The sequence below is a fragment of the Meriones unguiculatus genome, chromosome 3 (genome assembly GCF_030254825.1).
Source record: "Meriones unguiculatus strain TT.TT164.6M chromosome 3, Bangor_MerUng_6.1, whole genome shotgun sequence".
NCBI classification, from domain to species: Eukaryota; Metazoa; Chordata; class Mammalia; order Rodentia; family Muridae; genus Meriones; species Meriones unguiculatus.
This window is the reverse complement of record NC_083351.1, coordinates 35719814-35743278: the sequence shown is the minus strand read 5'-3', so window position 1 is coordinate 35743278 and position 23465 is coordinate 35719814. Positions and strand designations below refer to the sequence as shown.

The following is a 23465-nucleotide window of genomic DNA, read 5'->3' as shown; positions in this document are numbered from 1 at the left end:
AAAGAAATCTGCCTTCCTCTGCCTATCTAGTACTGGGATTAAAGGCATGTGCCACTACTGCCTGAATTTATGTGACAGAATTTTCAATAGCCAAAGTTTTCCATTCAGAACAAACTTTTGAAACAAAGTGGGAAGTGCAAACACCAACACAAAGAGGTCTTATTCACATTTAGTCATGGAATTGCATTTTAAAGGGTAACAACATGACAATTTGTGAGATTCTGAACTTCAAAGTTTAATAATAACTACAGAATTTTGCTGCAGTTTGAATGTGCTCACCAGATTTCATGTGTAGGAAACTTGGCCTCCCAAACAGTAACACTGGGACACATGGCTTCTAGAAAATGAGTGGGCCATGATGAATAAATTCATCCATCACTAGAATGATGGGATATTGTTGTAAGCTCTCCCTGAACCATGTGATGCCCTTTACCATCATATAAGACAGCAAGAGCATTACACTGGATGTCAGCCAACGCTCTTAGTCTTACACTATATAACTCTATTGGTGCTTTCCAGTGGCTGTGATAAAACACCCTGACAAAAAGCAATGTAAGGGAAAGAGGTTTTTTCTGGATACAGTCCATCACAGCAGCAGGAACTTGAAGCAGCTGGTTGGTTACACTGCACTAACAGTCAAGAAGCAGGGAGGAATGAATGCTAGTGCTCGGCTCACTTTCACCTTTTTATTCAGCTCAGGATATGGAAAAGTGCTGACTACAGTTAAAGTCTGGTCTTCCCAGACCCTCTTAGGAAAAGGAAAGTCATGTCTAGTACTGGAAGTCTAGCCAACTCCCCAGGGCTAGTGAAGTCATGGATCCTGGAGAAGAACCTACAACTAACACTTTACTAAATTAGTATACCCCTAACTATATTCTAAATAATTTGTGCAATGTCCACATATGAGTGTAACTCTCATCTCTCATGAAATAAACTTCCCTTTGTGACAGGCAGACCACTACAGAAAACCATAACCAATGAAAATGCAGAGTTGTAGAGTCCAGTCCCAACAGATAGATACATCTTTAATATAACTCACACACCTAAGGCTCAGGGATCATCTTGAAGAAGGGGTAGTAAGATATTAAGAGCTAGAGGATCAGGAAGTTTGCTGTGAAATTTTATCTTCTAGGAATGTCAGAAGCTATCACCAACATGACTGAACAAGGACATCAATAGACATGCTAACTAATGTGGACAGAAATAAAACCAAAGAAGCCTCAACCTTACAAAAAGAACAAGCAACTAAGGAATGCTGAGAACAAAAGGCATGGTCTTGCCCAGGGAAGATCATACCAATTGGTTTTTCAATACCAAATGTTCATCTCTAAAAACATATACAAGTAATATTATACAGACTGAACAGGTTATATTTATATATTTAGAAACATACATGTCTACATATATCTGTATGTAACAACAATTAATGAAAAAAAAAGGGTTATGGGCTAAGTGGTGGTGGCAGCAGTGAGAAATGCCTTTAATCCCAGCACTTGGGAGGCAGAAGCAGGCAGATCTCTGAGTTTGAGACCATCCTGGTTTACAGAGTAAGTTCCAAGATAGCCAGGGCTACACAGAGAAACCCTGTCTCAAAAAAAAAAAAAAGAAAAGAGAAGAAAAGAAAAGAAAAGAAAGGAAAAGACAAGAAACAAAACAAAAAATCTGTCTCTATCTAGTTTTGATTTGTTCTAGCTGCATACCAAGACTAGGCAATTTCAAAACAATAAAATTCTTTAGACAGTTTCTTGTGACATAGTAACTGTTAATTTGACTGTATCTACATTCACTTAGGAGACAAACCTGTAGCTATAGCCTGCGAGGAATTATCTAAATGATATATGTATTATAAATATATATATACAAAATATGTATATTTGTTGTTGTTTTTTTTGTTTGTTTGTTTGTTTCAAGAGAGGGGTTCTCTGTGTAACCTAGGCTGTCCTGGACTCACTTTGTAGACCAGACTGGCCTCCAACTCATAGAGATCCTTCTGCCTCTAACTCCTTGAGGGCTGGGATTACAGTTGTGCATCACTGAGCCCAGCTGTTTTTTGTTTGTTTTTAAATAGTGTATTTATTTATTATGTATACAATGTTCTGTCTGAATGTATACCTGCATGCCAGAAGAAGACAGCAGATTTTATTGTAGATGGTTGTGAGCCACCATGTGGTTGCTGGGAATTGAACTCAGGACCTTTGAAAGAACAGCCAGTGCTCTTAACTCTGAGCCATCTCTCCAGCCATGGCTGTCCTGGAACTAGCTCTGTAGACCAGACTGGCCTCAAACTCATAGAAATCCACCAGCTTCTGTCTTCTGGCTGCTGGGAGTAAAAGAGTGCACCACCACTGCCCAGCTATAATAAATATAATACAAAAAAATAGAATTTTTAATACAAAATTTATCCTTTTCTCATTGATTTGTAATATTTTTATCATCATTAACTTTTTGTTTGTTTGTTTATTTCTGTGTTTGGGAGGGGTCAGTCAGAGGACAATTTGCTGAGTCATCTTGTCAGTCCTCTCTGGTCCCCCTGCTCTCCCAAGACAGGGTTTCTTTCTCTGTTTTAGCTCTGGCTGTCCTGGACTCGCTTTGTAGACCATGCTGGCCTCAAACTCACAGCGATCCACCTGCCTCTGCCTCCCTAAATGTTGGGATTCCTGGAGTACACCACTACGCCCAGCTCTTTTTTTTTTCCTTAAAAAAAAATATAGATATATAGATATAGATTTAGTTCATGTGTATGTGTGCATCTCTTTTTAGCCCACAAAGCCATCTCATTAATCCTGAAGAGGTCTGTTTTTGTGTGGTAATTCTGTTTTTTTCAGACGTTTCCTCTGTTTATATGTTTTCTGTATCTGGTTCCTTCTACTGAGTGTCCCTCATGAATATACAAGTTTTATAAAGATAAGGCTGGAGAGATGGCTCTGCAGGTGTTTACTGCTTTTAAAGAGAATCCAGGTTCAGTTTCCAGCACGAACATGGCAGTTCCATGTTGGGATTCCACACTCAGACACCCAAACCCATGTGGTTCGGTGACATCAACTCATTTAGAGACACAAACACAGACACATGTGGCCCACACAGTGGGCTGAGTCCTTCTACATCATTTAGCAATTATAGTATATATTTAATTTGGGTTAGGCAGCCAGCTCCATTAATCAAACGCTTGCCACATAAGCATGAGTGTCTGAGGGCTTTTGTAAGACTGGAGATAAACCACTCACTCACTGACCTACATACACCCCTTGACCTCCTCCCCACTTTTTTTTTTTTTTTTTTTTTTTTTTTGAGACAAGGTTTCACTCTGTAGTCCAGGCTGGTCTTGAAGTCTCAGTGATCCTCCTGCTTCAGCTTCCCAAATGCTGAGATTACAGGAGTGAGCCCCCATACCTGGCTGTGATTGTATTAATTCACTAGGGAATGAGATGATTTGAAGTTGGCTTTAGTGCTTTGGAAACTAACCCTGATCAAGCTTTAGTCCTAGGGTATATTCTTATACAGTTTCAACCCAGGCCCATCTCCTTGTCTGATCTTAAACTATATGCATTTCACTCCGATCACCCTGAGCCATGTGTCCATTAGAACCCTTCTTCAGTCTCTCTGCTGCTGCTCTTGGAACTGATAGAGGCCTCTAAGAGAAAAGTGACTTCAAATGCAGAGCCCACATCTCTAGATTTTGAAGAATCAATTTCTTCATTATTCTGGTAATTTTATAATCCCTTCAAACATAAGCTTTTTTATACTTTTTATTAACTATTACATACTTTTCTATAACCTTTCTGATTATTCTGTTGGAAAGGCAGTCAAAGCACTTATCTACTAGTTCTGGGAGTTAGGCTTTCTACCTCTTGTACCTACCACACCAGGTTAGAGATTAATGATAAATGCTCCCCTTTTCATCCTGAATGCTGTTCGTGTAGCCTCTTGATCAAGGCCATATGTGTTCATTATTATGTCATTTCAAAGACATTCTTTTCTCCATATTGAGTATTTCTATTTTCAAATTTCATTAATTTCTACTTTTTAAAAACTTTATTTCCAAAGCCTGGTTGTGTTGGTACCCGCCTTTAATCCCAGCACTCTGGAGGCAGAGGCAGGTGGATCTCTGAGTTCAAGGCCAGTCTGGTCTACAGGGTGAGTTCCAGCACAGCCAGGGTTACACAGAGAAACCTGTCCATTGTGGGTGGTGCCATCCCTGGGCTGGTGGTCCTGGGTTCTATAAGAAGGCAGGCTGAGAAAACTATGGGAAGCAAGCTAGTAAGCAGTACCCCTCTATGGCCTCTGCATCAGCTCCTGCCTCCAGGTTCCAGCCCTGCTTGAGTTCCTGTCCTGAATTCCTCTGATGATAGACTATGAGCTGATCTGGAAGTATAAGCTGAATAAACCCTTTCTTCCAAACTTGCTTTTTGGTCATGGTGTTTTCGCTACAGCAACAGAAACCCTAAGACACAGCTCTACCCTCAGGTATATGGAGGCAGGGGGCACATTAGCACACTATATGTGGGGGATCAATTAGACTAGATGCAGGCTTACAGTTCTCTACACAGATTTTTGTTAACAGCCTCTTGCTATGCTGGTTCTTGATTCTATAACTGCTAATATAATGGTTTACTCTAGGAGTATCAAGGAGTGTACTGAAGCACTGCAATGAAGACACGTTTGGAGAATTAACTTCAATTACTGGGAAAGAATCAATATTTTAACAACTGGTATAGCTGAAGCAGTACGTAGTGGCTGAATATCATGGTAGTACAGAGTGCTCTATCCTTGCCCTTTTAAAGATTTTAAGTGATGCTGAAAAAATGGTGCTACTGTCTTACCTATGTATTCTTCTTCTTTCCCTTATGGTGATAAATTTGCTGTTTTCTCCCAGAAGTGTCAAACCTTGTTATATTTTAAATCTAATATTTGTTTAATCTTTATGTAAATACCCATTCAAGTTTCTGGGAAGAGCTGAGTTTTCATCATTATGATGTAACTTAGTCGCTTTAGTAATTTTTTCCCTTCAAGCCTATGTTATCCTCCTCTTAATATAATTGTTTTAGAATGTATTTGATATATATTTGTATTCCCTTTTAGCTATTTTCTTCTGTAATCTAACAATCTTTGCTTATCCCTTTGAAATAGGGTCTGGATATATTGTCTAAGCCTGTTTCAAACTAATGGGCCCAAGTGGTCCTCCTGCCCTTAGACTTCTGACAGCTGGAACTATGTTTTTTCTTTATTAGAACACATATTTATTGTACTTAGTAACATCTGGATTTATTTTCAACTATTCTTTGTACTTTTTATCTATTATACTTCATCTTGTGTGGTGGGGTACTTAATTAAACCCACATGCTAGGTGAGTGCTTTACCACTGGACAGTATCAACCAGTATCAATCCCTTTCTTACCTTTGCATATCTGTGCATATGCGGATAAACGTGTGTGTGTGTGTGTGTGTGTGTGTGTGTGTGTCTTCCTGTGATCCCAACACTTAGGGAGGCAAAGACAGGCGAATCTCTCTGAGTTTGCAGCTAGTCTGGTATACAAAACGAGTCCAGGACAAAGAAACCCTGTCTTGAAAATCAAAAAATGCTTCTGGTGGCTGACAAGATGGCTGGGTAGAGGTACTTAACACAGAGGCTGACTACCTGAGTTCCATCCCTGAGAGCCATATGTGGAAAGAATGACTCTGCATGTTGTCTTCTGACCTCCACATGTAAGCCATGGTATGCACATGAACGTGTGATGTCTTTAATACTAGCACTTGAAAAACAGGAAGATGGATCTCTGTGACTTCGAGGCCTGCTTGGTCTACACAGTGAGTATCAGGGCAACCAGGGCCATCATGGAGACAACACCAAAATGAAACAAAATGAATAAATAAATTTCTCTGGGAGAAAGGAGAAATATTCAAATAAGAACTATGTGTAGCCAGGAGGTGGTGGCAAACACCTATAATCCCAGCACTCAGGAGGCAGAGGCAGGTGGATCTTTATGAGTTCAAGGCCAACCTGGTCTACAGAGTTCCAAGACAGCCAGGGATACACAGAGAAACTCTGCCTCAAAAAAAAAAAGAAAAGAAAACAGGAACTATGTGGTGTAAGCCGTAAGCCTCATTCTAACAGCCACTGGGCAATTTAAATTAAATTTTTCATAAATAACCCTAGAATCACCATTTTCTATTTATAAAATCTACCTCCAAAGAATCAACATAATAACATAATTTCTTCTGAAGTCCTGAAAGTATAAATAGACATTTGATAAAGAGGGATTGGGCTATAGAGAAAAAAGGAACAGACAGAATTTGGGGAGAGGAGGAAGCTTTAAGAGTACAGTATAAGGAAGACGGTTCTATGAATAAGCTTCAGGTAACGAAAGTTTCTCTTCTCGTAAGTTTTCTTCCAAATTCAGGTATGCACCCACTGCTAAAACTCCAGGAAACTGCTATGGAAGATGCCCCAGAGATCCTAGTACCAGGTATAATTAGGAAGAAAATTTTTATCAATGAACTAAAACAGGTCTTATTTGCTCAGTAGCTATGTTCCCTTGCTTCTTTCTCAGCATATTAAATCTTTCTTCCTTGAAATTTTTTTTTGCTTCATCATTTCCTCTAACATGATATGCTAATATGACCCTTCAGCGTAAGTTCATATTCGTATAAAATACTTCTATTCTTTACCCAGAAATCTTGATTCATTTATCTTCTGCAATTTAGAGACAGAGCTGTAGCTCAATGGAACAGCACTTCTCTAGCATGTGTGAGCCCAGGACAGTAATCACTCAGTCAATCAAGTAAAATGTGATACCAAACCAATAATATAACCATATCTTCTGCAATTGTTTTCTGATCTTGATTCAAGCGCACTTTCTCACCCTAGATCGACAGGCTTCAAGCCTTTATCTCAATGTGTGGGTGTATACTGTGCATTGCTTAGACTCTCATAACTAATAGAGCCCAAGCTCAGTAAAAGGCCTGTCATTAGCTAGTCTTACTCACCGCTGGTAGCCACACACTTGCAACCTATCAAGTGTTCCAGGTGCATCTAGTGACTGAGGGAGTGAATGAATGAATGAATGCATTAACTAAGCAAAGGCCAGTAACTCAGAGGCCTGATGTAATAAGAATGCTATTAATTATGTCATCTTATGGTGGAACCATGAGCTGTATTTTCTTCTGACTGTTGTTAAACCTGTGCACTTGCAAGATAAAGGACTAAATGGACCTGGGGTAGTTTTGAAAATTTCCTACAGCTTGAGGTAAAACAACAGCAAACATCTTACCAGTCCAGAAAAAAAGCTGGATACCCTCAACCCAAGCATGTAGTCATTCCACAAATGGTCCAAACACTGAGAAACGTAGTTCTGCAGTGTCTGACTTAGTATCTTTCTGGAGCTTGATTGTCTCATGACAGGATCTGGCACAAGGTCCAAAGACTCTGCAAGGTTTCCACCTTTAACACAAACTCAGATCAGAGAAAAGCCAAGCAGGATAACAGCAAAACGATGAGTACGCATTTAAAGCGCATTTACTGGGCACCTGAGTACCACAAAGTCCTAGCGGTGGACTGGCTCTGACCTGCAGCGATGGCTTAAGCTATTTCTCTCTCACCGAGCCTCCAGGACCCCGAAGGGAAGCTCTGAGCCTGCCTACCTCAAAAGGCCAGGACGGGGCTCACGGGCGACAGACAATGTGCTTCTGAAAGGATCAGGGGCACGAAGGCCAGCAGCCTGGCTGGAGGGAGCCGGCTGGGGCGCAGGAGCTTACCCGTCCGGCGAGTACTCGAGGTTGAAGACAGCACCGTGGGTGCGGGTGCTGAGGTACACGGAGTCGGCGGGGTGGATGGAACCATACAGGTTTGTCATCGTGCGGAAATTGTCCCGCGCCGGGTCCACGAACAGGCCGCGGCCGAGGCTTCGCTCTCTCAGCCACCCGAACAGTCTGGCGCCGGGGCCGCCCAGGCCGGTGCTGAGGCCCTGCCGGCTCCGGCTGCCCGCCTTGCAGTCCGGCCGCGAGCGTCTGCGCGGCGAGGACGACGGTGACAGCTCGGCCTGCGGGGCGGCAGCGGACAACTCCAGAGCTCCGGGGGCCGCGAGCTCTCCGGCGCGCTCGTCCGGGGACAGTGCAGGGCCGCCCGGGAGCCGAGGGCTGCGGGCGGCCGGCGGGGGAGGGGCCGCGTCAGCTTCTTGCTGTGGAGGCGCCGGCCGCGGGGCTGGAGAGGGCGGTCTGGAGGCTGCCGCCGGCCCTCCGAGAGGCGGCGGCTCCTCGGCTCCAGCCGCCCCGTCCCCGCCCGGGCTGTGGGGCCCGAAGGGAAACATGACCAACGCCCCCGCCCCCTATTCCGGGCCGCTGTCCCGCCGCCCGACAACTCAGCGCTCCCGCTCCAGCCGCCACTTCCGGGTGTCGCGTCCTAAACCCGCCGACTGGGAAAGCCGTGCCGCCGCTTGGCTGCCCTCCGCCGGGGACGGAAAAGCAGGGGCACCGCCGAGTCGTAGGCGCCGCCACCCTGGAGGACTGTGAGGTCAGGAGGGAGCCACTAGCCCTCTGTGAGCCACGTCGGGCGCGCAGGACCCGACTACAAACAGCTGAGAGTCAGCCCACGGCTGTCAGTGAGCTGGCTGTGTGACCGGCCGAAGAGACCCGGTCGGATTACCTGCTGCTGTCCTGACGCTGAGATTGGGCACGGGGGATGGGGGAGGGAGTAGTACTGTATTTATGTAGGTCGCACAGTAAATCTCTTGGTGCACTGCCTACTCAGCCTAGGAGTCTAAAGATTTACGAATATTAACACTTAAAAGGCATCGGACTGTGCCTAGAATAACGGAACCTATGAGTGCCATAAATGTCTGCCCAAATCTCGGCTACTGCGCAGTAAGGTAAATCTTTATTAAGGCCAGAGCCTTCTCTCTTCCTTGCAAAAGGAACATAGATGCGGCTAGAACTGAGGGGAGCTGAAGAGCTGCATCAGCTCAACCCTACAAAGCAAGAGCCCACTGTCAAGTTGAGCATATATTGAATCTTCCGATCACTGCACGAATGTCCCCGAGGATAGAAGGCCTTTCTCACTGCTGCTTCGGAGTACGAACAACCCTGTTTTTAACGAAAGTATTAACATAAAATGGGGGTTTTCAGTGCAGAGAAGCTTAGTCCTCAAAAAGGATAGCTTGAGATAAAAGGCAAGGCAGATATACTGACCAATTCTCTAGGTCTTAGACAGCATTGTAGAAGTTCACATTTAGTGACTGTGATGGTAACCAGGAAGACAATCTAGCCTGTGAAGATAGACCTGAAAGATGTCTGCAGGAAGGTAATTAGATATTCAATGATTGCGCTCTTTTGTTTTTGAGACAGGCTTTCTCTGTGAAGCCCTGGCTGTCTTGAACTCTCTTTGTAGATCAGACTGCCCTCAAACTCACAAAGCTCCACCTGCCTCTGCCTCCCATGGGCTAGGATTAAATTCGTTCACCACCACCACTCCAGCTCAATGGATGAACTCAAAGCAGAAAATCAAGAAATCTTCATTCAGTTTTACGGTTGAACTTTAAGCAGAAAAATCAAGAAATCTTCATTCTGTTTGTATTAACTCCGCATAGTCAGGTTTCACAGGGCAGGGGATTCAACATGAAAAAGCATACCAGGGTCCCAAAGCCATTTAAGAGCTGTTTCCCAGGCTGAGAGTATGGTTCAGTGGTGGAGCATTTGCCTAACGTGTGAAGCCTGACGTTAACCCCTAGTACTGTAGAGAAGAGAATAAAACGTGTTCACTGTTAATTTAGAAAATCTAAGGAAACAAAATGTGAGTAAAAAAGTTTGTATTACATGTTTTCTGTCATGTTATAATGACTCTTGAAAAATTAAAATGGTTGTAACACAAAGAATAAGTCATTTAGTAATACCTGTTTCTTTAAATGCTTTTATTTAATATGTAATACTTATTCCAAATATTTACTAAAGGCTTAACATATTTTTTAAAGCACATTACATAACACTAAGATTCTTTATCAGTAAAAAACTTGAGAAGGCACTAAAAATAGAACTAAAATTCAGCTGTTCCTGTAGATCCACTACCTTTGAGAGTCTATACATTCAGCCATGTTAGTAGGAACTGACTTCAAATCAGTCTAGATTGACCAATTTCTGGGTAAAACCATTTGGAAAGCTAAAAAAAAATTTCAACTTTAGTAGCAAAAGTTCACTTAGGTATCTATTCATATTTAAGCATCATTGGAACCCCTTTGCCTTATGGTTCTTTTGGATCACAAAGGAAGTAAATACTCAACAAAGATTTTCTGAACCGTGTCCCCATCTGTCAAGTATCACATGTCCCTGACAACTCAGGACCTATTTTTCATCAAGTGGGTGGGAACAATGCTTTTTCTCTATTCAATAACTAGGATGTTTTATTTTTATTTTTAAATTGCTATACAACTGATGTCTTCTCGTGCAACATAAGTGAAACGATAAACACTGGCCTTTCCTGTCAGGCTAACATATTTTCGGAGCAGTACTTTCATTCTCAGTCTGTTTAGTATCATTGTTTCTGCCCACTGAATAGAATCCCCTGTTAGGAATGATGTCGATAAAATGAACAAAGCGGTTGGCCATAGCAAAGAAAGCTGTAATGGTAGCAATGTCCCAGGCATCTTCTCTGTTGAAGCCGTGCATTTCAAGCTTTTTGAAATGCTCATCTGTTATTTCATCAGCATGGGAAACAGCAAGTGCAAACTCTACCATTGCTTTTTCTCGTGCAGGGAGGTCAGACTTTCTCCAGTTTATACAGACCTGCAATGAAACACACAATCAAAATCTTGGTCCATTACAACACAGTTAATAAAATTCAAGGTCTAATGAAATTAATGCGGAAAAGCCCTCAATGTTATTCTAGAATAAAAGGAGCAAAATCAGACCAGAAAGATAAATATCTTGGGCAGGCAGGCCTAATGGAAATCTACTTCAAAACCATGTCTACCAAGAAGTCTTTTTTGCAGGACTGGAGAGATATCTCAGTGGTTAAGAGCACTTGCTCTTGCAGAGGATGTAGGCTCAGTTCACAAGCATCTGTAACTCCAGTTTCAGGGGGTCTGACATCCTCTTCTGGCCTCTGAGGCACTGTGCACATGTGGTATACATGCGTGCAGGTGAAGCTTGCACACACAAATAAGTACACGTTTCTAAAGACTTTCTGCTTAGTTTACTTTCAAAATTCTCTTTATTTTCAGGCTGGAAAGATGGCTCCACAATTAAGAGCACTGACTGCTCTTGCACAGGGCCCAGATTCCGTATCCAGTACCCACATGGTGGCTCATACCTGCAGTAACCCCAGTTCCAGGGGATCCAATACCTTCTGCTAGCCTGACAACACCTGCACTCATGTAGTGCACACATACTCAGGCGTATACACACACCCTTAACTTTAAAAAAGAAAAGAGCTCCTCCTTTCCACCTGGACACAGTGGCAATCCCTTTACTCAAAGCTGAGACATGAGGATGACTTAGTTTAGTAACAGTCTGGGCAAGAGAACATGACTTTGTCTCTTAAAAATGAGCAAATTCTCCCTTTTGAGGCTGGAGAGATGTCTTAGAGGTTAAGCGCACTGGCTGCTCTTCCAAAGGTCTTGAGTTCAATTCACAACCTTCTGGATCTGGTGCCCTCTTCTGGCCTGCAGGCATACATGCAGGCAGAACATAAATAATAAATAATAAATATAAATAAATAAATCTTTTAAAAAAGCATTCTTAAAAAAATTATCTCTTTTCCCCTAAACAGCCATGATTTAAAGAAAAATCTCAGCATCAGGCCAAGCAAGCAGTGATGGTGTACACCTTTAATCCCAGCACTTGGGAGGCAGGTAAGTGGCTCTCTGAGTTAAAGGCCAGCCTGGTCTACAGAGTGAGTACCCAGACAACCAGGGCTACACAGAGAAACGCTGTCTCAAAACCAAATAGACAAATAAACAAATATCAATCAATTAATTAGCTAATTAATCTCATAGTCAATAACTTTATCATACTTGAAGAGCTTCCCTCCTAGATAAAAACAGGGCTCTCAGTCCCCAGTAAAGCCCAATCAAGACACAATATTTGTGAAATTAATAGTTTCTATTTATCCACAGATAAACAGTGGCTCATGCTGAAACAGGAGGTTCCCTGAGAGTGTGATTCCACCTAGGGAAACACAGTGAATTCCATCCTGAGCTTCAGCACGAGAGACTGTCTCACAAAGCTAAAGCCAAAAACAAAAACAAGCCGTACATTCAGCCACTGATGCATTAAGAATGTGTTGGGCATTTCATTATTTACATCTCATTCTCTAAGCAGCAGTATTTTTATTATCCCCCATTTTATTGAAGAAACTGCAGCTCAAAAAAGCAAAGTAACTTCCCTATGGTCAATGGCTACGCCATTGCAGAGCTGAGGTCAGGTCCCAAGAACATGAGCCTTACAGACTGTACTAATAACCATTTTCTCTGATGGAAGCAAATTACTGGAAACTACTAAAAACTTAAGATATTAGACCACCTCATCAACCACAGTATGACAACACACTTGATGGCAACTAGGAGGCAATGCTTGACAAAGCCAGGACAATCATGGGCCAGCTGACTGGAGGGGCACTCTGAAGGACAGAAGGGATCCTGAAGTTACCTAGAGGCTAGCAACACAATCTCTGCTCAGGTCATGTCAGGAGAGAAGACTGTAGGAGTAGAGAAACTGACACACTTCAACTTTAAAATAAATTTAGAGAATTTCTTTTTATTTCCCCAGCTCCAAAAACAAGGGATTTTGTAGAAAGTAGGACCAGAGAAACTTGGTGGCAAATTCTCATTTGCTGTCTTTGTCCTCAGCCCATTTTCTGCAAATAATTAGGATGACCTCTGAGATGAATCAAGAACAGAGTAAGTTGGTTACTGGGTAAACAGGACTAATTTCACAATCCATCTTGGTGGAAGAGAAGATAGCGACCATTCCAGAAAGATATACAGATTGGGGCAAAAGCTAGGGCCAGCACTAAGAAATAAAAGCTAAAATTCGAAGAAGATATCAGAAGATGGAAAGATCTCCCATGCTCATGGCTTGGCAGGATTAACATAGTAAAAATGGCCATCTTACCAAAAGCAATCTACAGATTCAATGCAATTCCCATCAAATTACCAACACAATTCTTTACAGACCTGGAAAGAAAAATTCTCAACTTCATGTGGAATAACAAGAAACCCAGAATTGCCAAAACAATCCTCTACAATAAAAGATCTTCTGGAGGTATCTCCATCCCTGATCTTAAGCTGTACTATAGAGCAACAGTTATAAAAACTGCATGGTACTGGCATAGAAACAGAATGGTGGATCAATGGAACCAAACAGAGGACCCAGAAATAAACCCATACACTTATGGACACCTGATCTTTGACAAAGATGCCAAAACCATACAATGGAAAAAAGATAGCATCTTCAACAAATGGTCTAACTGGATGTCTACATGTAAAAAAATGAAAATAGATCCATACTTATCACCCTGCACAAAACTGAAGTCCAAGTGGATCAAAGACCTCAACATAAAACCGGACACATTAAATTGGTTAGAAAAAAAAAGTGGGGAACACCCTTGAACTCATTGGCACAGGAGACAACTTCCTGAACAGAACACTAACATCACAGGCTCTAAGAGCAACAATCAATAAATGGGACCTCATGAAACTGAAAAGCTTCTGTAAAGCAAAGGACACCATCATCAAAACAAAACAACTGCCTACAGACTGGGAAAGAATCTTCATCAACCCTTTATCTGACAGAGGGCTAATATCCCGTATATATAAAGAACTAAAGAAGCTAAAAAAAACAGCAAACCAAGTAATCCAATTAAAAATATGGGGAACAGAGCTAAACAGAGAACTCTCTGTAGAGGAATATTGAATGGCAGAGAAATACTTAAAGAAATGCTCAACGTCATTAGCCATTAGGGAAATGCAAATCAAAACGACCCTGAGATTTCACCTTACACCCATCAGAATGGCCAAGATGAAAAACTCAAGTGACAACACATGCTGGAGAGGTTGTGGAGAAAGGGGAAACCTCCTCACTGCTGGTGGGAATGTAAACTTGTACAACCACTCTGGAAATCAACCTGGCGCTTTCTCAGACAACTAGGAATAACGCTTCCTCAAGATCCAGCCATACCACTCCTAGGCATATATCCAAAAGGGGCTCAAGTACACCATGTTTGTGGCAGCTTTATTCCAGAAGCTGGAAACAGCCCAGATGCCCCTCAACTGAAGAATGGATGCAGAAGTTGTGGTACATCTACACAATGGAGTACTACTCTGCAATGAAAAATAAGGAAATTATGAAATTTGCAGGTAAATGGTGGGAACTGGAAAGGATCATCCTGAGTGAGCTGTCCCAGAAACAGAGGGACACACATGGTATATACTCACTCATATAGACATACAACATAGGATAAACCTACTAAAACCTGTACATCTAAAGAAACTAATTAAGAGAGAGAACCCTGACTAAAACGCTCAATCCCTATCACAAAAGGCAAAGAAGATGGGCATCAGAAGAAGAAAAAAAAAAAAAAAAAAAAAAAACAGGAAACAACCTAGGAACCTGCCACAGAGGGCCTCTAAAAGCCTCTGCCCTGCAGACTATCAAAGCAGACACTGAGACTTATGGCCAGCTGTTGGGCAAAGTGCAGGGAATCTTATGTAAGAAGTGGGAAATAGTAAGATCTGGAGAGGACAGGAACCCCACAAGGAGAGCAACAGAACCAGAAAATTTGAACACAGGGGTCTTCCCAGAGACTCATACTCCAACCAAGTACCATGCATGGAGATAACCTAGAACCCCTGCACAGATGTAGTCCACGGCAGTGTAGTGTCCAAGTGGGTTACATAGTAGTGGGAAGAGGGACTGCCTCTGACATAATCTAACAGGCCTGATCACCTCCCCCTGAGGGGAAAGCAGCCTTACCAGGCCACAGAAGATGACAATGCAGCCACTCCTGATGAGATCTGATAGACTAAGATCAGAAGGAAGGAGAGGAGGACCTCCCCTATCAGTGGACTTGGGGAGGGGCATGCGTGAAGGGGGGGGAGGGTGGGGCCGGGAGGGGAAGAGGGAGGGCCTTATGGGGGGATACAAAGTGAATAAACTAATTAATAATTTTAAAAAATAACAAAAAAAAAAAAAAGCTAAAACTCTGACTTGGTTCCTCTAAGAATAATCAGTGGACGTATCACTGCCCACTAGAAAATGCAAGCAGGGTAGCATAGCAGAAAAGGACAGCTCTGAAATAAGGTGTTGTCATCTTACGGTTGGACGCTCCATGCGAGTGCAAGCTCTGGGCTGAGAGTGAAATGATTAAAGTGAGGCTCACTTTAGGGAGGAGAGAATCTAGGTCAGGTAACCAGCGCATCTGGCATCAAGCTGGGGTTGTTCCTCTCTACCTCATATCCCACGTATAAAGAAGCAGGTGGGAACAGTGATAGGGTCTAGAAGGGAACTCAGATAGTGAGAAGAACTTGAGGTGATTGCCCTGCACCATACAAATGGCTTTTGCCCTTTCCCCAGGTACACAGAGGCCCTAAAACTGGCACAGGGGAGGTAGGCACCAACCTGCTCAGAGAGTACCGGGTTTTTCGAGTAGAACCTGTACATGGCACTGTGGACAACCACGTTGTATAGGCACCTTTCACTCAAGCTGGTCACTATGATGATGAGTTCCTTGTCAGCTTTGCTGAGCCCACCTGGAGAAAAAGGAAAGGACACTCCTCGAGAAACCTCAAACTGCTACCTAGAAAGAGCTTATCCAGCCTAGGCGTGTTTTAGCAACGGCTTTGCCCGTTTACCTATTTGCCTAGCCTCGCTTACACATCCATTTTTGTTCCTTGTTGTCTTTATATCACTTAACTCTTCCTAAAGTGAATTTGTTCTTCTATTGTCTCTTTCTCCTCTCAAGAGTGTATGTGAAACTGCTGGTAAGGCCCCATTGCTGAAGACAACACTGAACACTGAACACCAAGAAGTTGAGCTGGTGTCTAGCTAAAGCTTTTATCCCTGCTGACTAGTATTCATGGGACTGGAAGGTACTTAGCACACTACCAGAGGAGAAAGGTAAACATCAACCCAGCTACAAATCCTTCAGTCTACAATGGTGACTCAGTGGTTAACAGCACTGATGACTCTTCCAGAGGACCTGGGTTCAATTCTCAGCACCCACATGGCAGCTGTAACTCCAAGATCTGACACCCTCATACAGGCATACATACAGGCAAAACACCAATGTCCATAAAATAAAAACTAAAATAGTGGCACAAAAGTTGTGGCAGTAAGCAACCACTATCTGATTGGATTTCCGCCCAACTCATCAGATGGAACTCATGCCTGGAACTTCTCAGGTAGCCAAGGACATGAGATAGGGCATAAACCAAGGGAAAAACCATATACTAATTGTTCTGCTAAATATAACAATAAAATGACTCCTGACATTCTGCTATACCCATAGATTAGTGTCATTCACTCATCAGAGAAGCTTCCTCCTGCAGTAGAAGGGAACTAATACAGAGACCCACAGCTGGACAATGTACAGAGAGTGAGAAACTTCAGAATACCCAATCCTAAATGGGATATATTCACCAAACCCCTTACCTCAGGACTCAGGGAGCTATGTAGAAGATGAGGCAGAAAGGTTTTAAGAGCCAGTAGGAATGGAAGACAAGGAACCACCTTTCTAGACACAACAGGACTGACTCTGAGACACCATGGCAGCACGCACACAGCCTGTGCTGGTCTCTGCCAGATGAGGTCCCAGTGCTCATGAGCCCCTTCCCGAACCCAGAAGCTATCACCAACTGTCAATTACCCACAAAGGAAAATTTAGTTTCTTCAAAGGAATCTCAGTGGGTATATAAATCACACTTAAGAGTAGGCCCTGTGCCCAGCAGTAGATGGCCAGCACTCAATGAATTCAATGGGATTTCTGGAGATCTTTTTTTTTCTCATAATGGAGTTTTTTTTAACCTTCTGGTCTTTTGATTATACATTATGGTTTATGATAATTTTGTGTTTTTATGACTTGTGGGCATGCATCTACATGTGTGTTCCTCCTGTTTTTTGCCCATTTGTTTATTCTGGTTTGGTTTTTACTTGCCTTTTAGTATATATGTACTATGTATGTATTATAGTATACATACATATAATAGTTTACATATATATAACATATAATATACATAAACATAATGATATATAATGATTACATTAAAATATGTGTATACAAATAATAATAATAATAATAATAATACACAGGGTTTCTTTGTGGCCTTGGCTCTCCTGGACTCACTTTCTAGACCATGCTGACCTTGAACTCACACAGACCCACCTGCTGCCACCTTCCTGAGTGCTGGGATTAAAGGCATGTGCCACCACGTCTGGCTTGCCCTGTTTGATTTCTAAAGAGAGAAAGCAAGCATGAAGTTGGATGGGTAGGAAGGTTGAAAGTAAGGAAATGAGGAAAGGGAAACTATGATCAGAATACATTGCATAAAAAAAAAACACCATTAAAAAATTATGTGAAAACCCATGTATTTCTATGACATAAAAACTACTATAATCCCAAAAGATTATGGACATATGGCAATTACCTGAGAAGATATGCTCAATGAATTTATAAATTGCTGGGATAGCAATTTTAAAAACAGATACTACTTCCTAACGTCAGCAAACCTGCTGCCTATGAGTAGGGTGAGTACAGAAGAGGAAAGCCCCGTTCATGCCTGGTACAGCTCTAAGCTTTCTATATGCTATCTCATTTTCTCCTCACACCAGCTCTTTGGTACTTAACATTCACTAGTAAGGAAATCAGGCTGTGAAACATTTCAATATTCTGTTCAAATTTATTTGGACTACTTTTAGCAAAATTCCTATTTGAATAAACATTGGTCTTTTCCCAGAGGGATAGAGAAACCGAAGACAGAAGTGCTGCCAACACAGGGAGGGGATTCTTGCACAGCACTGGGAAGGGGAAGACGGCAACTAAAGTAGACCACAGAAGGAACAATCCCTTGTTATTGAAAGCAGATGAGATGGATTTTGGAGCAAAGAGCTGGTTCACCACAAAGGGTGGAGCGGTAAAAAGACGTACTGGGGTGTAGCATACTGAGCACAGTTAAAGGGAAGATAAAGCCTGGCCCCCTGCACTATGAAAATAAAATGTAGCCTATGTTGATTCAAACAGAACAGAGGAATTGTGGATGAGGCTGGGATGTTAGGCTGGTGACAGGCCATGAAGAACTACTGTGACAGAGGGCTGAGAGATGGCTCAGTGGTTAAGAGCACCGACTACTCTTCCAGAGGACCTGGGTTCAATTCCCAGCACCCACATGGCAGCTCATAACTGTGTGTAACTCCAAAATCTGATATCCTCATTCAGGCATACATGTAGGCAAAACACCAATGCAATAAAATAAAAATAGATTATTAAAAAAAGAACTACTGTGACAGACTTGCTGGTGTCTCTTGATATTTGTTATCAAGGCACTGCTGTGCATGTGTTTATTCCTAGCACTAGGGAGGCAGAGGTGTGGTGATATCTGTAAGGCCAGCTTGGTCTACACAGTGAGCTCCAGGCCAGCCAAGACTCATAAGGCCCTGTCTCAACTAACAAACAAACCCAAAACAATCCATCTGTGTTGCTCCCTTTTTCCTTTAGTACTCAGGATCTCCGAATGCAGCTGAGCACATAACCTTCTTTTGTAGCTAAATCTGATGGACAAAATCTGGCCTATGAGATGTAAGTGGAGGTAATGTGTGCAACTTCCATGCCCTGACCTTATGGAAATGAACAAGTGACGACCACTGCTATTTCTTTTTGCTGGTGACAATTATCCCACAAAGTATATTAAAAAAAAACCAAGTCAAGCTTTAGCAGCTCTCATATGGAAACAATTAGATGAGAGAGAACAAAAAATTTTATTAAACCAATGTATTGTATACTTTTTCTCTGGGTGGTATCAGCCCAACTGAATCCTAAGAAATTAGTCTTTGACTTCCAGGCTCATGATTATTTAGGGACCATTAAGAACCACAGATAACTAAGTAAGAAAGATTACTATTACTTTATTTAAGTTCTGTACCTATAGTCATAAAGCTGCAATCAGACATTGACTTCAAAATCTAGTCAGTGAACGTGGTGGTGTAATCCCAGCATTTGACAAGCTGAGGTAGGAGGAATGCTGTGTGTTCAGGCTCAGCCTGGGCTACATAGTGAGTTCCAGGCCATGCAGGACTATATGATTAGGTACTCATATTCATTCCCATTCTCTCTCTCCCTCCCTCTACTTCTCCCTTTCTACCCTTCCCCTCACCCACCCCCACTACCACTAATAAAATAAGAATGCAGAGATGTCACAGAAGGTGATCTGCTCCCTGACATAGGGACCTAGGACTGGGGAAGAAATGCTAGAAGCAGAAGCCAGGCACCTGGGCTTTATCCAAGAATATGTTAGCAATGAATTTCCATTTACCTGTTTCTTTGTTATAGATGGCATTGTAATAAGCAAAGAAAGCTCGGAATTCCAATGGCCGGTAAGATAACACTTTAAATATATTTGGTAAAAATCCTATCTGTGGGAAAGAAAGAAAAAAAAAAAGTCACAGAAAACAAAAACTAGAAGCAGAATAAGCAACAATAACTCGGTACCACTCCTATCCTGTTAAATGCCAGCCTTGGGAAGGTTATAGCCCTCTCTTGCACATTCCTTCACCTTTCAGGGTATAAGTGTTACTTCCAAAATGCATATGATAGCTTTGGGTAATTAACATTTTGAAATTTAGAGACTGCAGTACTTAGATCAATGAAACATCCTACCATTTAGATTCTGGACTAGGTACTGCCATTTCACAGAAGGACTGGTGTGCTTCATTATTTCTTAGAATTATTAACTAGTCCTGGGAACATACCTACACTCCCAGGTCTTAGAAAACAGGGGAAGGAAACTTGCTGTGAGTGTAAGTCTAGCTTGGGATATAGAATTAGTTTCTTTTTTTAAGATTTATTCATGTATTTTATTTATGTAAGTACTCTGTCTTCATGCACACCAGAAGAAGGTGGCAGATCCCATTTCAGATGGTTGTGAGCCACCATGTGGTTGCTAGGAATTGAACTCAGGACCTCTGGAAGAGCAGTCAAGTGTTCTTAACCACTGAGCCATTTCTCCAGTCCCAGAATGAGTTTAAAACAATCCTGGGATATATAGTGAAACACTATTTAAAAAAAAAAAACAAACAAAAAAAAACCCTGGTGGTGGTTGCATACGCCTTTAATCCAGTACTTGGGAGGCAGAGGCAGTTAGATCTCTGAGTTCAAGGCCAACCTGGTCTGGTCCACAAAGTGAGTTCCAGGACACCCAAGGCTACACAGAAAAACTTTTGAAAAAAAGCAGTAACTCATCTTAATATGGTTGATATGGTAAAATTCTTTGTAAAGTTTTTTTTCATACTTCCAATCTTATTTATCCTTATCTATAAATCTATAAAGTATAAGGCAGGTAATAATATTCCCCAGTTTAATGATAAAGAAATAGAGGTCTGAACCAGTTCAGCGTGTTACTCAAGGCCATGTCTTGATGGGAAGAGCAGTCTAGAGATTCTGGCATTTATATTTTTTCTAACATGATGGAATGGCAGACAACTGTCAGTTTCTTTCCTCCTCCCTTGACAACAGAACTTGGGATTTGTTTATATACAAAGCCATGATTCAGCAGAGTCTAAACTGTTGTTGTAACACTAGTGGATGAATGAATTATAGTAAATTAATTTTATTTGTCAGTGATTAGCACATGAAATGAACTAATGTGACTAGTTAGAAATGAAGGGGAGCCTATATTGCTCTCCAACAGGGATAAGAGAAAGGAATGTGTAGTGGAAGTTTTCGTTAGTTTAAAAACTCAGGTATGTTATGTAAATGTGCTTTTGTTTTAATCACAACTGTGGGATATGGGACTGATTTAGTTTGTCCACAGCTCATGCAGCACAGAGAGGGGTGTGGTCTTTGCCAGCTGCAGGTAGGGTAAATATGAGAACCCAGAGAGAGAGAGAAGGCAGTGGCTTAGAGGAGCTGAACAAAGAGAACGCTTTGAAGAAAGAACACTGCTTGCTGTGTTTGCTGGATACCCTGATGACTGAGACTGGTATTGTACCCCCGCCAAAAAAAAAAAACAAAAAACAAAAACAAAAACCGATAACCTACCCAGCCAGAAGAAATAATGAGGTCTATGCCCCCTTTCCCTTCTACCTTCCTTCTCTCCTACCTACAGCTGGAGGGTTGGAAGGGAGGTAGAGGCTTTATGAACCCCATATAAAGTGGAGTTTAAAAAGCTAGCACCTACAGGAATGCCCTCCTTCCCCCTGTGGCTGGCTGTACGGGGATGTGATCTCTGCTGCCATTGTGGTCATCTAAAAGGCCATAAGTCTGAGCAGTCATCACAATGAAATGAAAGGAAACTAATCCCCATGATATCACTGAGCCACTGAACTAAACAAGCCAGGGATCATTCTCCCTCTGAAGCTGCAGTTAAATGAGACATTGAACTATTTCTGCTGTTACACTACAAAACTGAATTTTCTGTACAAGCTGCAGCTGAAAACAAAGAAACTGACACTACATACTAAATGGTCACTAACAGTCTGGAAAACACAGCATAAAGACCCATTTACACTAGATGGACGTATAGTTTGGGAAGAGAAAACAGCTGGGGATGGCAAGGTTTTCCAACCAGAGCTGCCATGTTCTTATCTTTATATAACTGGTTCTATTAAGGCAGTATTAATTTGAAAAAACAAGAGTTTAAAACAAATGTCTACGTTTAAGGAGGATCTTGGAATTTGGCCAAATAAATCCCCAGCTACTAAAAACTACTATCAGAGCTCCCTGTCAGAGTCCTGCTGTATAGTCTGCTGTTCCTTGTTTGTGCAGGATCGTAACTGTTTCTACAGCCGAACATTAAAGCACTGAATCTATCTTGGATATATGCATGGTTGAAAGCCTTTAGGCTACAAATCAGATCATGTAATTATTGATTTATACAGAAGATATTACATGAATGTTCAGAGATATTATTTTGGTTTAGTTTTATTAAAATAGGCTTTCATAAAAAATTTAAGGAATTATTTTAAGCAATACAGTTGATTTAATACTGTGGTTTTACAATGTTACTCTGTAAACAGGAAAACAAATTATTTATAGTAGAAAATGCAACAACAAGCAAAACTAAACTACAATCGGAGAGCAATTCATGGATGTACAGAAAGATATATGGACAAACATATATACACATATAAAGATATACATGTGAGCAGTTTGTTATAAGCTCAAGTCCAGTTCTGGTGGACTGTTGAGATAAATTACAGTATCTTTATACAAGTGGCCTCATAAAAGGCACCGCTAAAAATAATGATGTTTGACCGGGAACAATTTTCAAGATAACATAATTTCATTAAAGAAATTTACCTGGATATTTTTACAAAGAAAACAGGGAAGAAAACATCAAAATATTCATAATGGGATATAATAGGACATATAGAAGTATATATTCTCACAAAATATAAATGAAACAGATTGCTGTTTTCACCTTTCTGCTTGATTTTTGCAGGAAAGAGCAAGATATCTATCACTTGTGTAGCTAGCAAGTATCCTCGCTAAGTTATACTGGTTATATATCCACACTACACGACAATGCTAGACAGAACTACAGAGTGCACCTCAGTCACAGTGGGCAGAGGACTAAGGGACAGAGTGGAGCCACAGAAGCCTAGAGGCTATCCCTAGAAGGACAGGTATATGGACAAAGGAACCTGGACCTGGGAAGGGTCCACACAGTGGTGAGTTCAGACAGACCATGACAAGCAGCGCTGGCGATTACACTGCGGTCCGTATAGGTCTCTATGGCACTGGCCCCCGCAGCAGGGGTGTCTCACCTGTCTCTCCACCTCATCCATGAGCTCTACAATGTCAAAGGGCAGGTCCTTCTTATAAGGAACAGGGTAACGGCCAATGGGTTTGGAATTCTTTTCTTGCTCATCCTTAAAAGGGTAAGAATTCAGGGTCATCACCGGCAACTTTTTCCAAACTTTACTTGTCAAAAGGCGAAGAAGAGACTGAAAGAAAATAAAGACAAGTTTAGGTGAGCCACTAAAGGCATTTCGTGGACAGCCACTCTATCTGGTCCTGAAGGAGAGATGACACGTAGTTCTGTCTCCTATGTCAATTTCTACTGGTTAAAAGTCACTGCCTTAAGTAATGTGACAAGGATTCTGGGCCCAACATCCAACAATCAGGAATGTATGATCTAGGGAGGGTATGGTAGAATATTTGCAACACTTGAAGGGTGTGGGAGGTGATAATTCTATTTAGCATTTACAAGGCCCTGGGTTGGAACTTTAGTACTAGGGTGAGGGATAAAAGAAAACCAAAAAAGGAAAGTCCA

The 23465-nt window shown here is 41.8% G+C and overlaps 2 protein-coding genes and 1 long non-coding RNA gene across 5 annotated transcripts in view; 1 reads left to right on the top strand and 2 right to left on the bottom strand.

The window, feature by feature from the left end:
* Dcaf10 (DDB1 and CUL4 associated factor 10) overlaps positions 1-8409 on the bottom strand; it is a 45305-nt gene extending 36896 nt beyond the window's left edge. For both annotated transcript variants that reach the window (XM_060379862.1, XM_060379863.1), the window contains exon 1: positions 7753-8409. In XM_060379862.1, the coding sequence (XP_060235845.1) occupies positions 7753-8303 (551 nt within the window). In that variant the 5' untranslated portion in view covers positions 8304-8409. The remainder of the gene's footprint in view (positions 1-7752) is intronic.
* A 126-nt stretch (positions 8410-8535) lies between these two features.
* LOC132653042 (uncharacterized) lies at positions 8536-15055 on the top strand. Of its 2 annotated transcripts, none has more exons than XR_009590686.1 (3): positions 8536-9292; positions 11753-11834; positions 12831-15055. It is a non-coding gene; the product is annotated as an uncharacterized LOC132653042 (long non-coding RNA). The 2 variants fall into 2 exon arrangements; XR_009590685.1 differs by having other exon boundaries at positions 12099-15055.
* Positions 10438-23114, bottom strand: LOC110541887 (uncharacterized). The gene is made up of 4 exons (XM_021628580.2): positions 22957-23114; positions 19506-19605; positions 15601-15731; positions 10438-10767 (listed from the first exon to the last, which is right to left on the bottom strand). Exons 1-4 carry the CDS (start codon positions 23086-23088, stop codon positions 10471-10473), a joined length of 660 nt encoding a protein of 219 aa, XP_021484255.2. The 5' UTR covers positions 23089-23114; the 3' UTR covers positions 10438-10470.
* Between the last annotated feature and the right edge of the window lie 351 nt (positions 23115-23465).

Bases quoted from the DNA above. Each gene is read 5' to 3' on its own strand.
- LOC110541887 (XM_021628580.2), bottom strand. From the start codon at position 23,088: ATGACCCTGAATTCTTACCCTTTTAAGGATGAGCAAGAAAAGAATTCC. The intron at 15,732-19,505 runs GTAAATGGAAAT...CTTTTTCTCCAG, and splicing joins CATCTATAACAAAGAAACAG to GTGGGCTCAGCAAAGCTGAC. The intron at 10,768-15,600 runs GTTGGTGCCTAC...GTTTCATTGCAG, and splicing joins ACCCGGTACTCTCTGAGCAG to GTCTGTATAAACTGGAGAAA.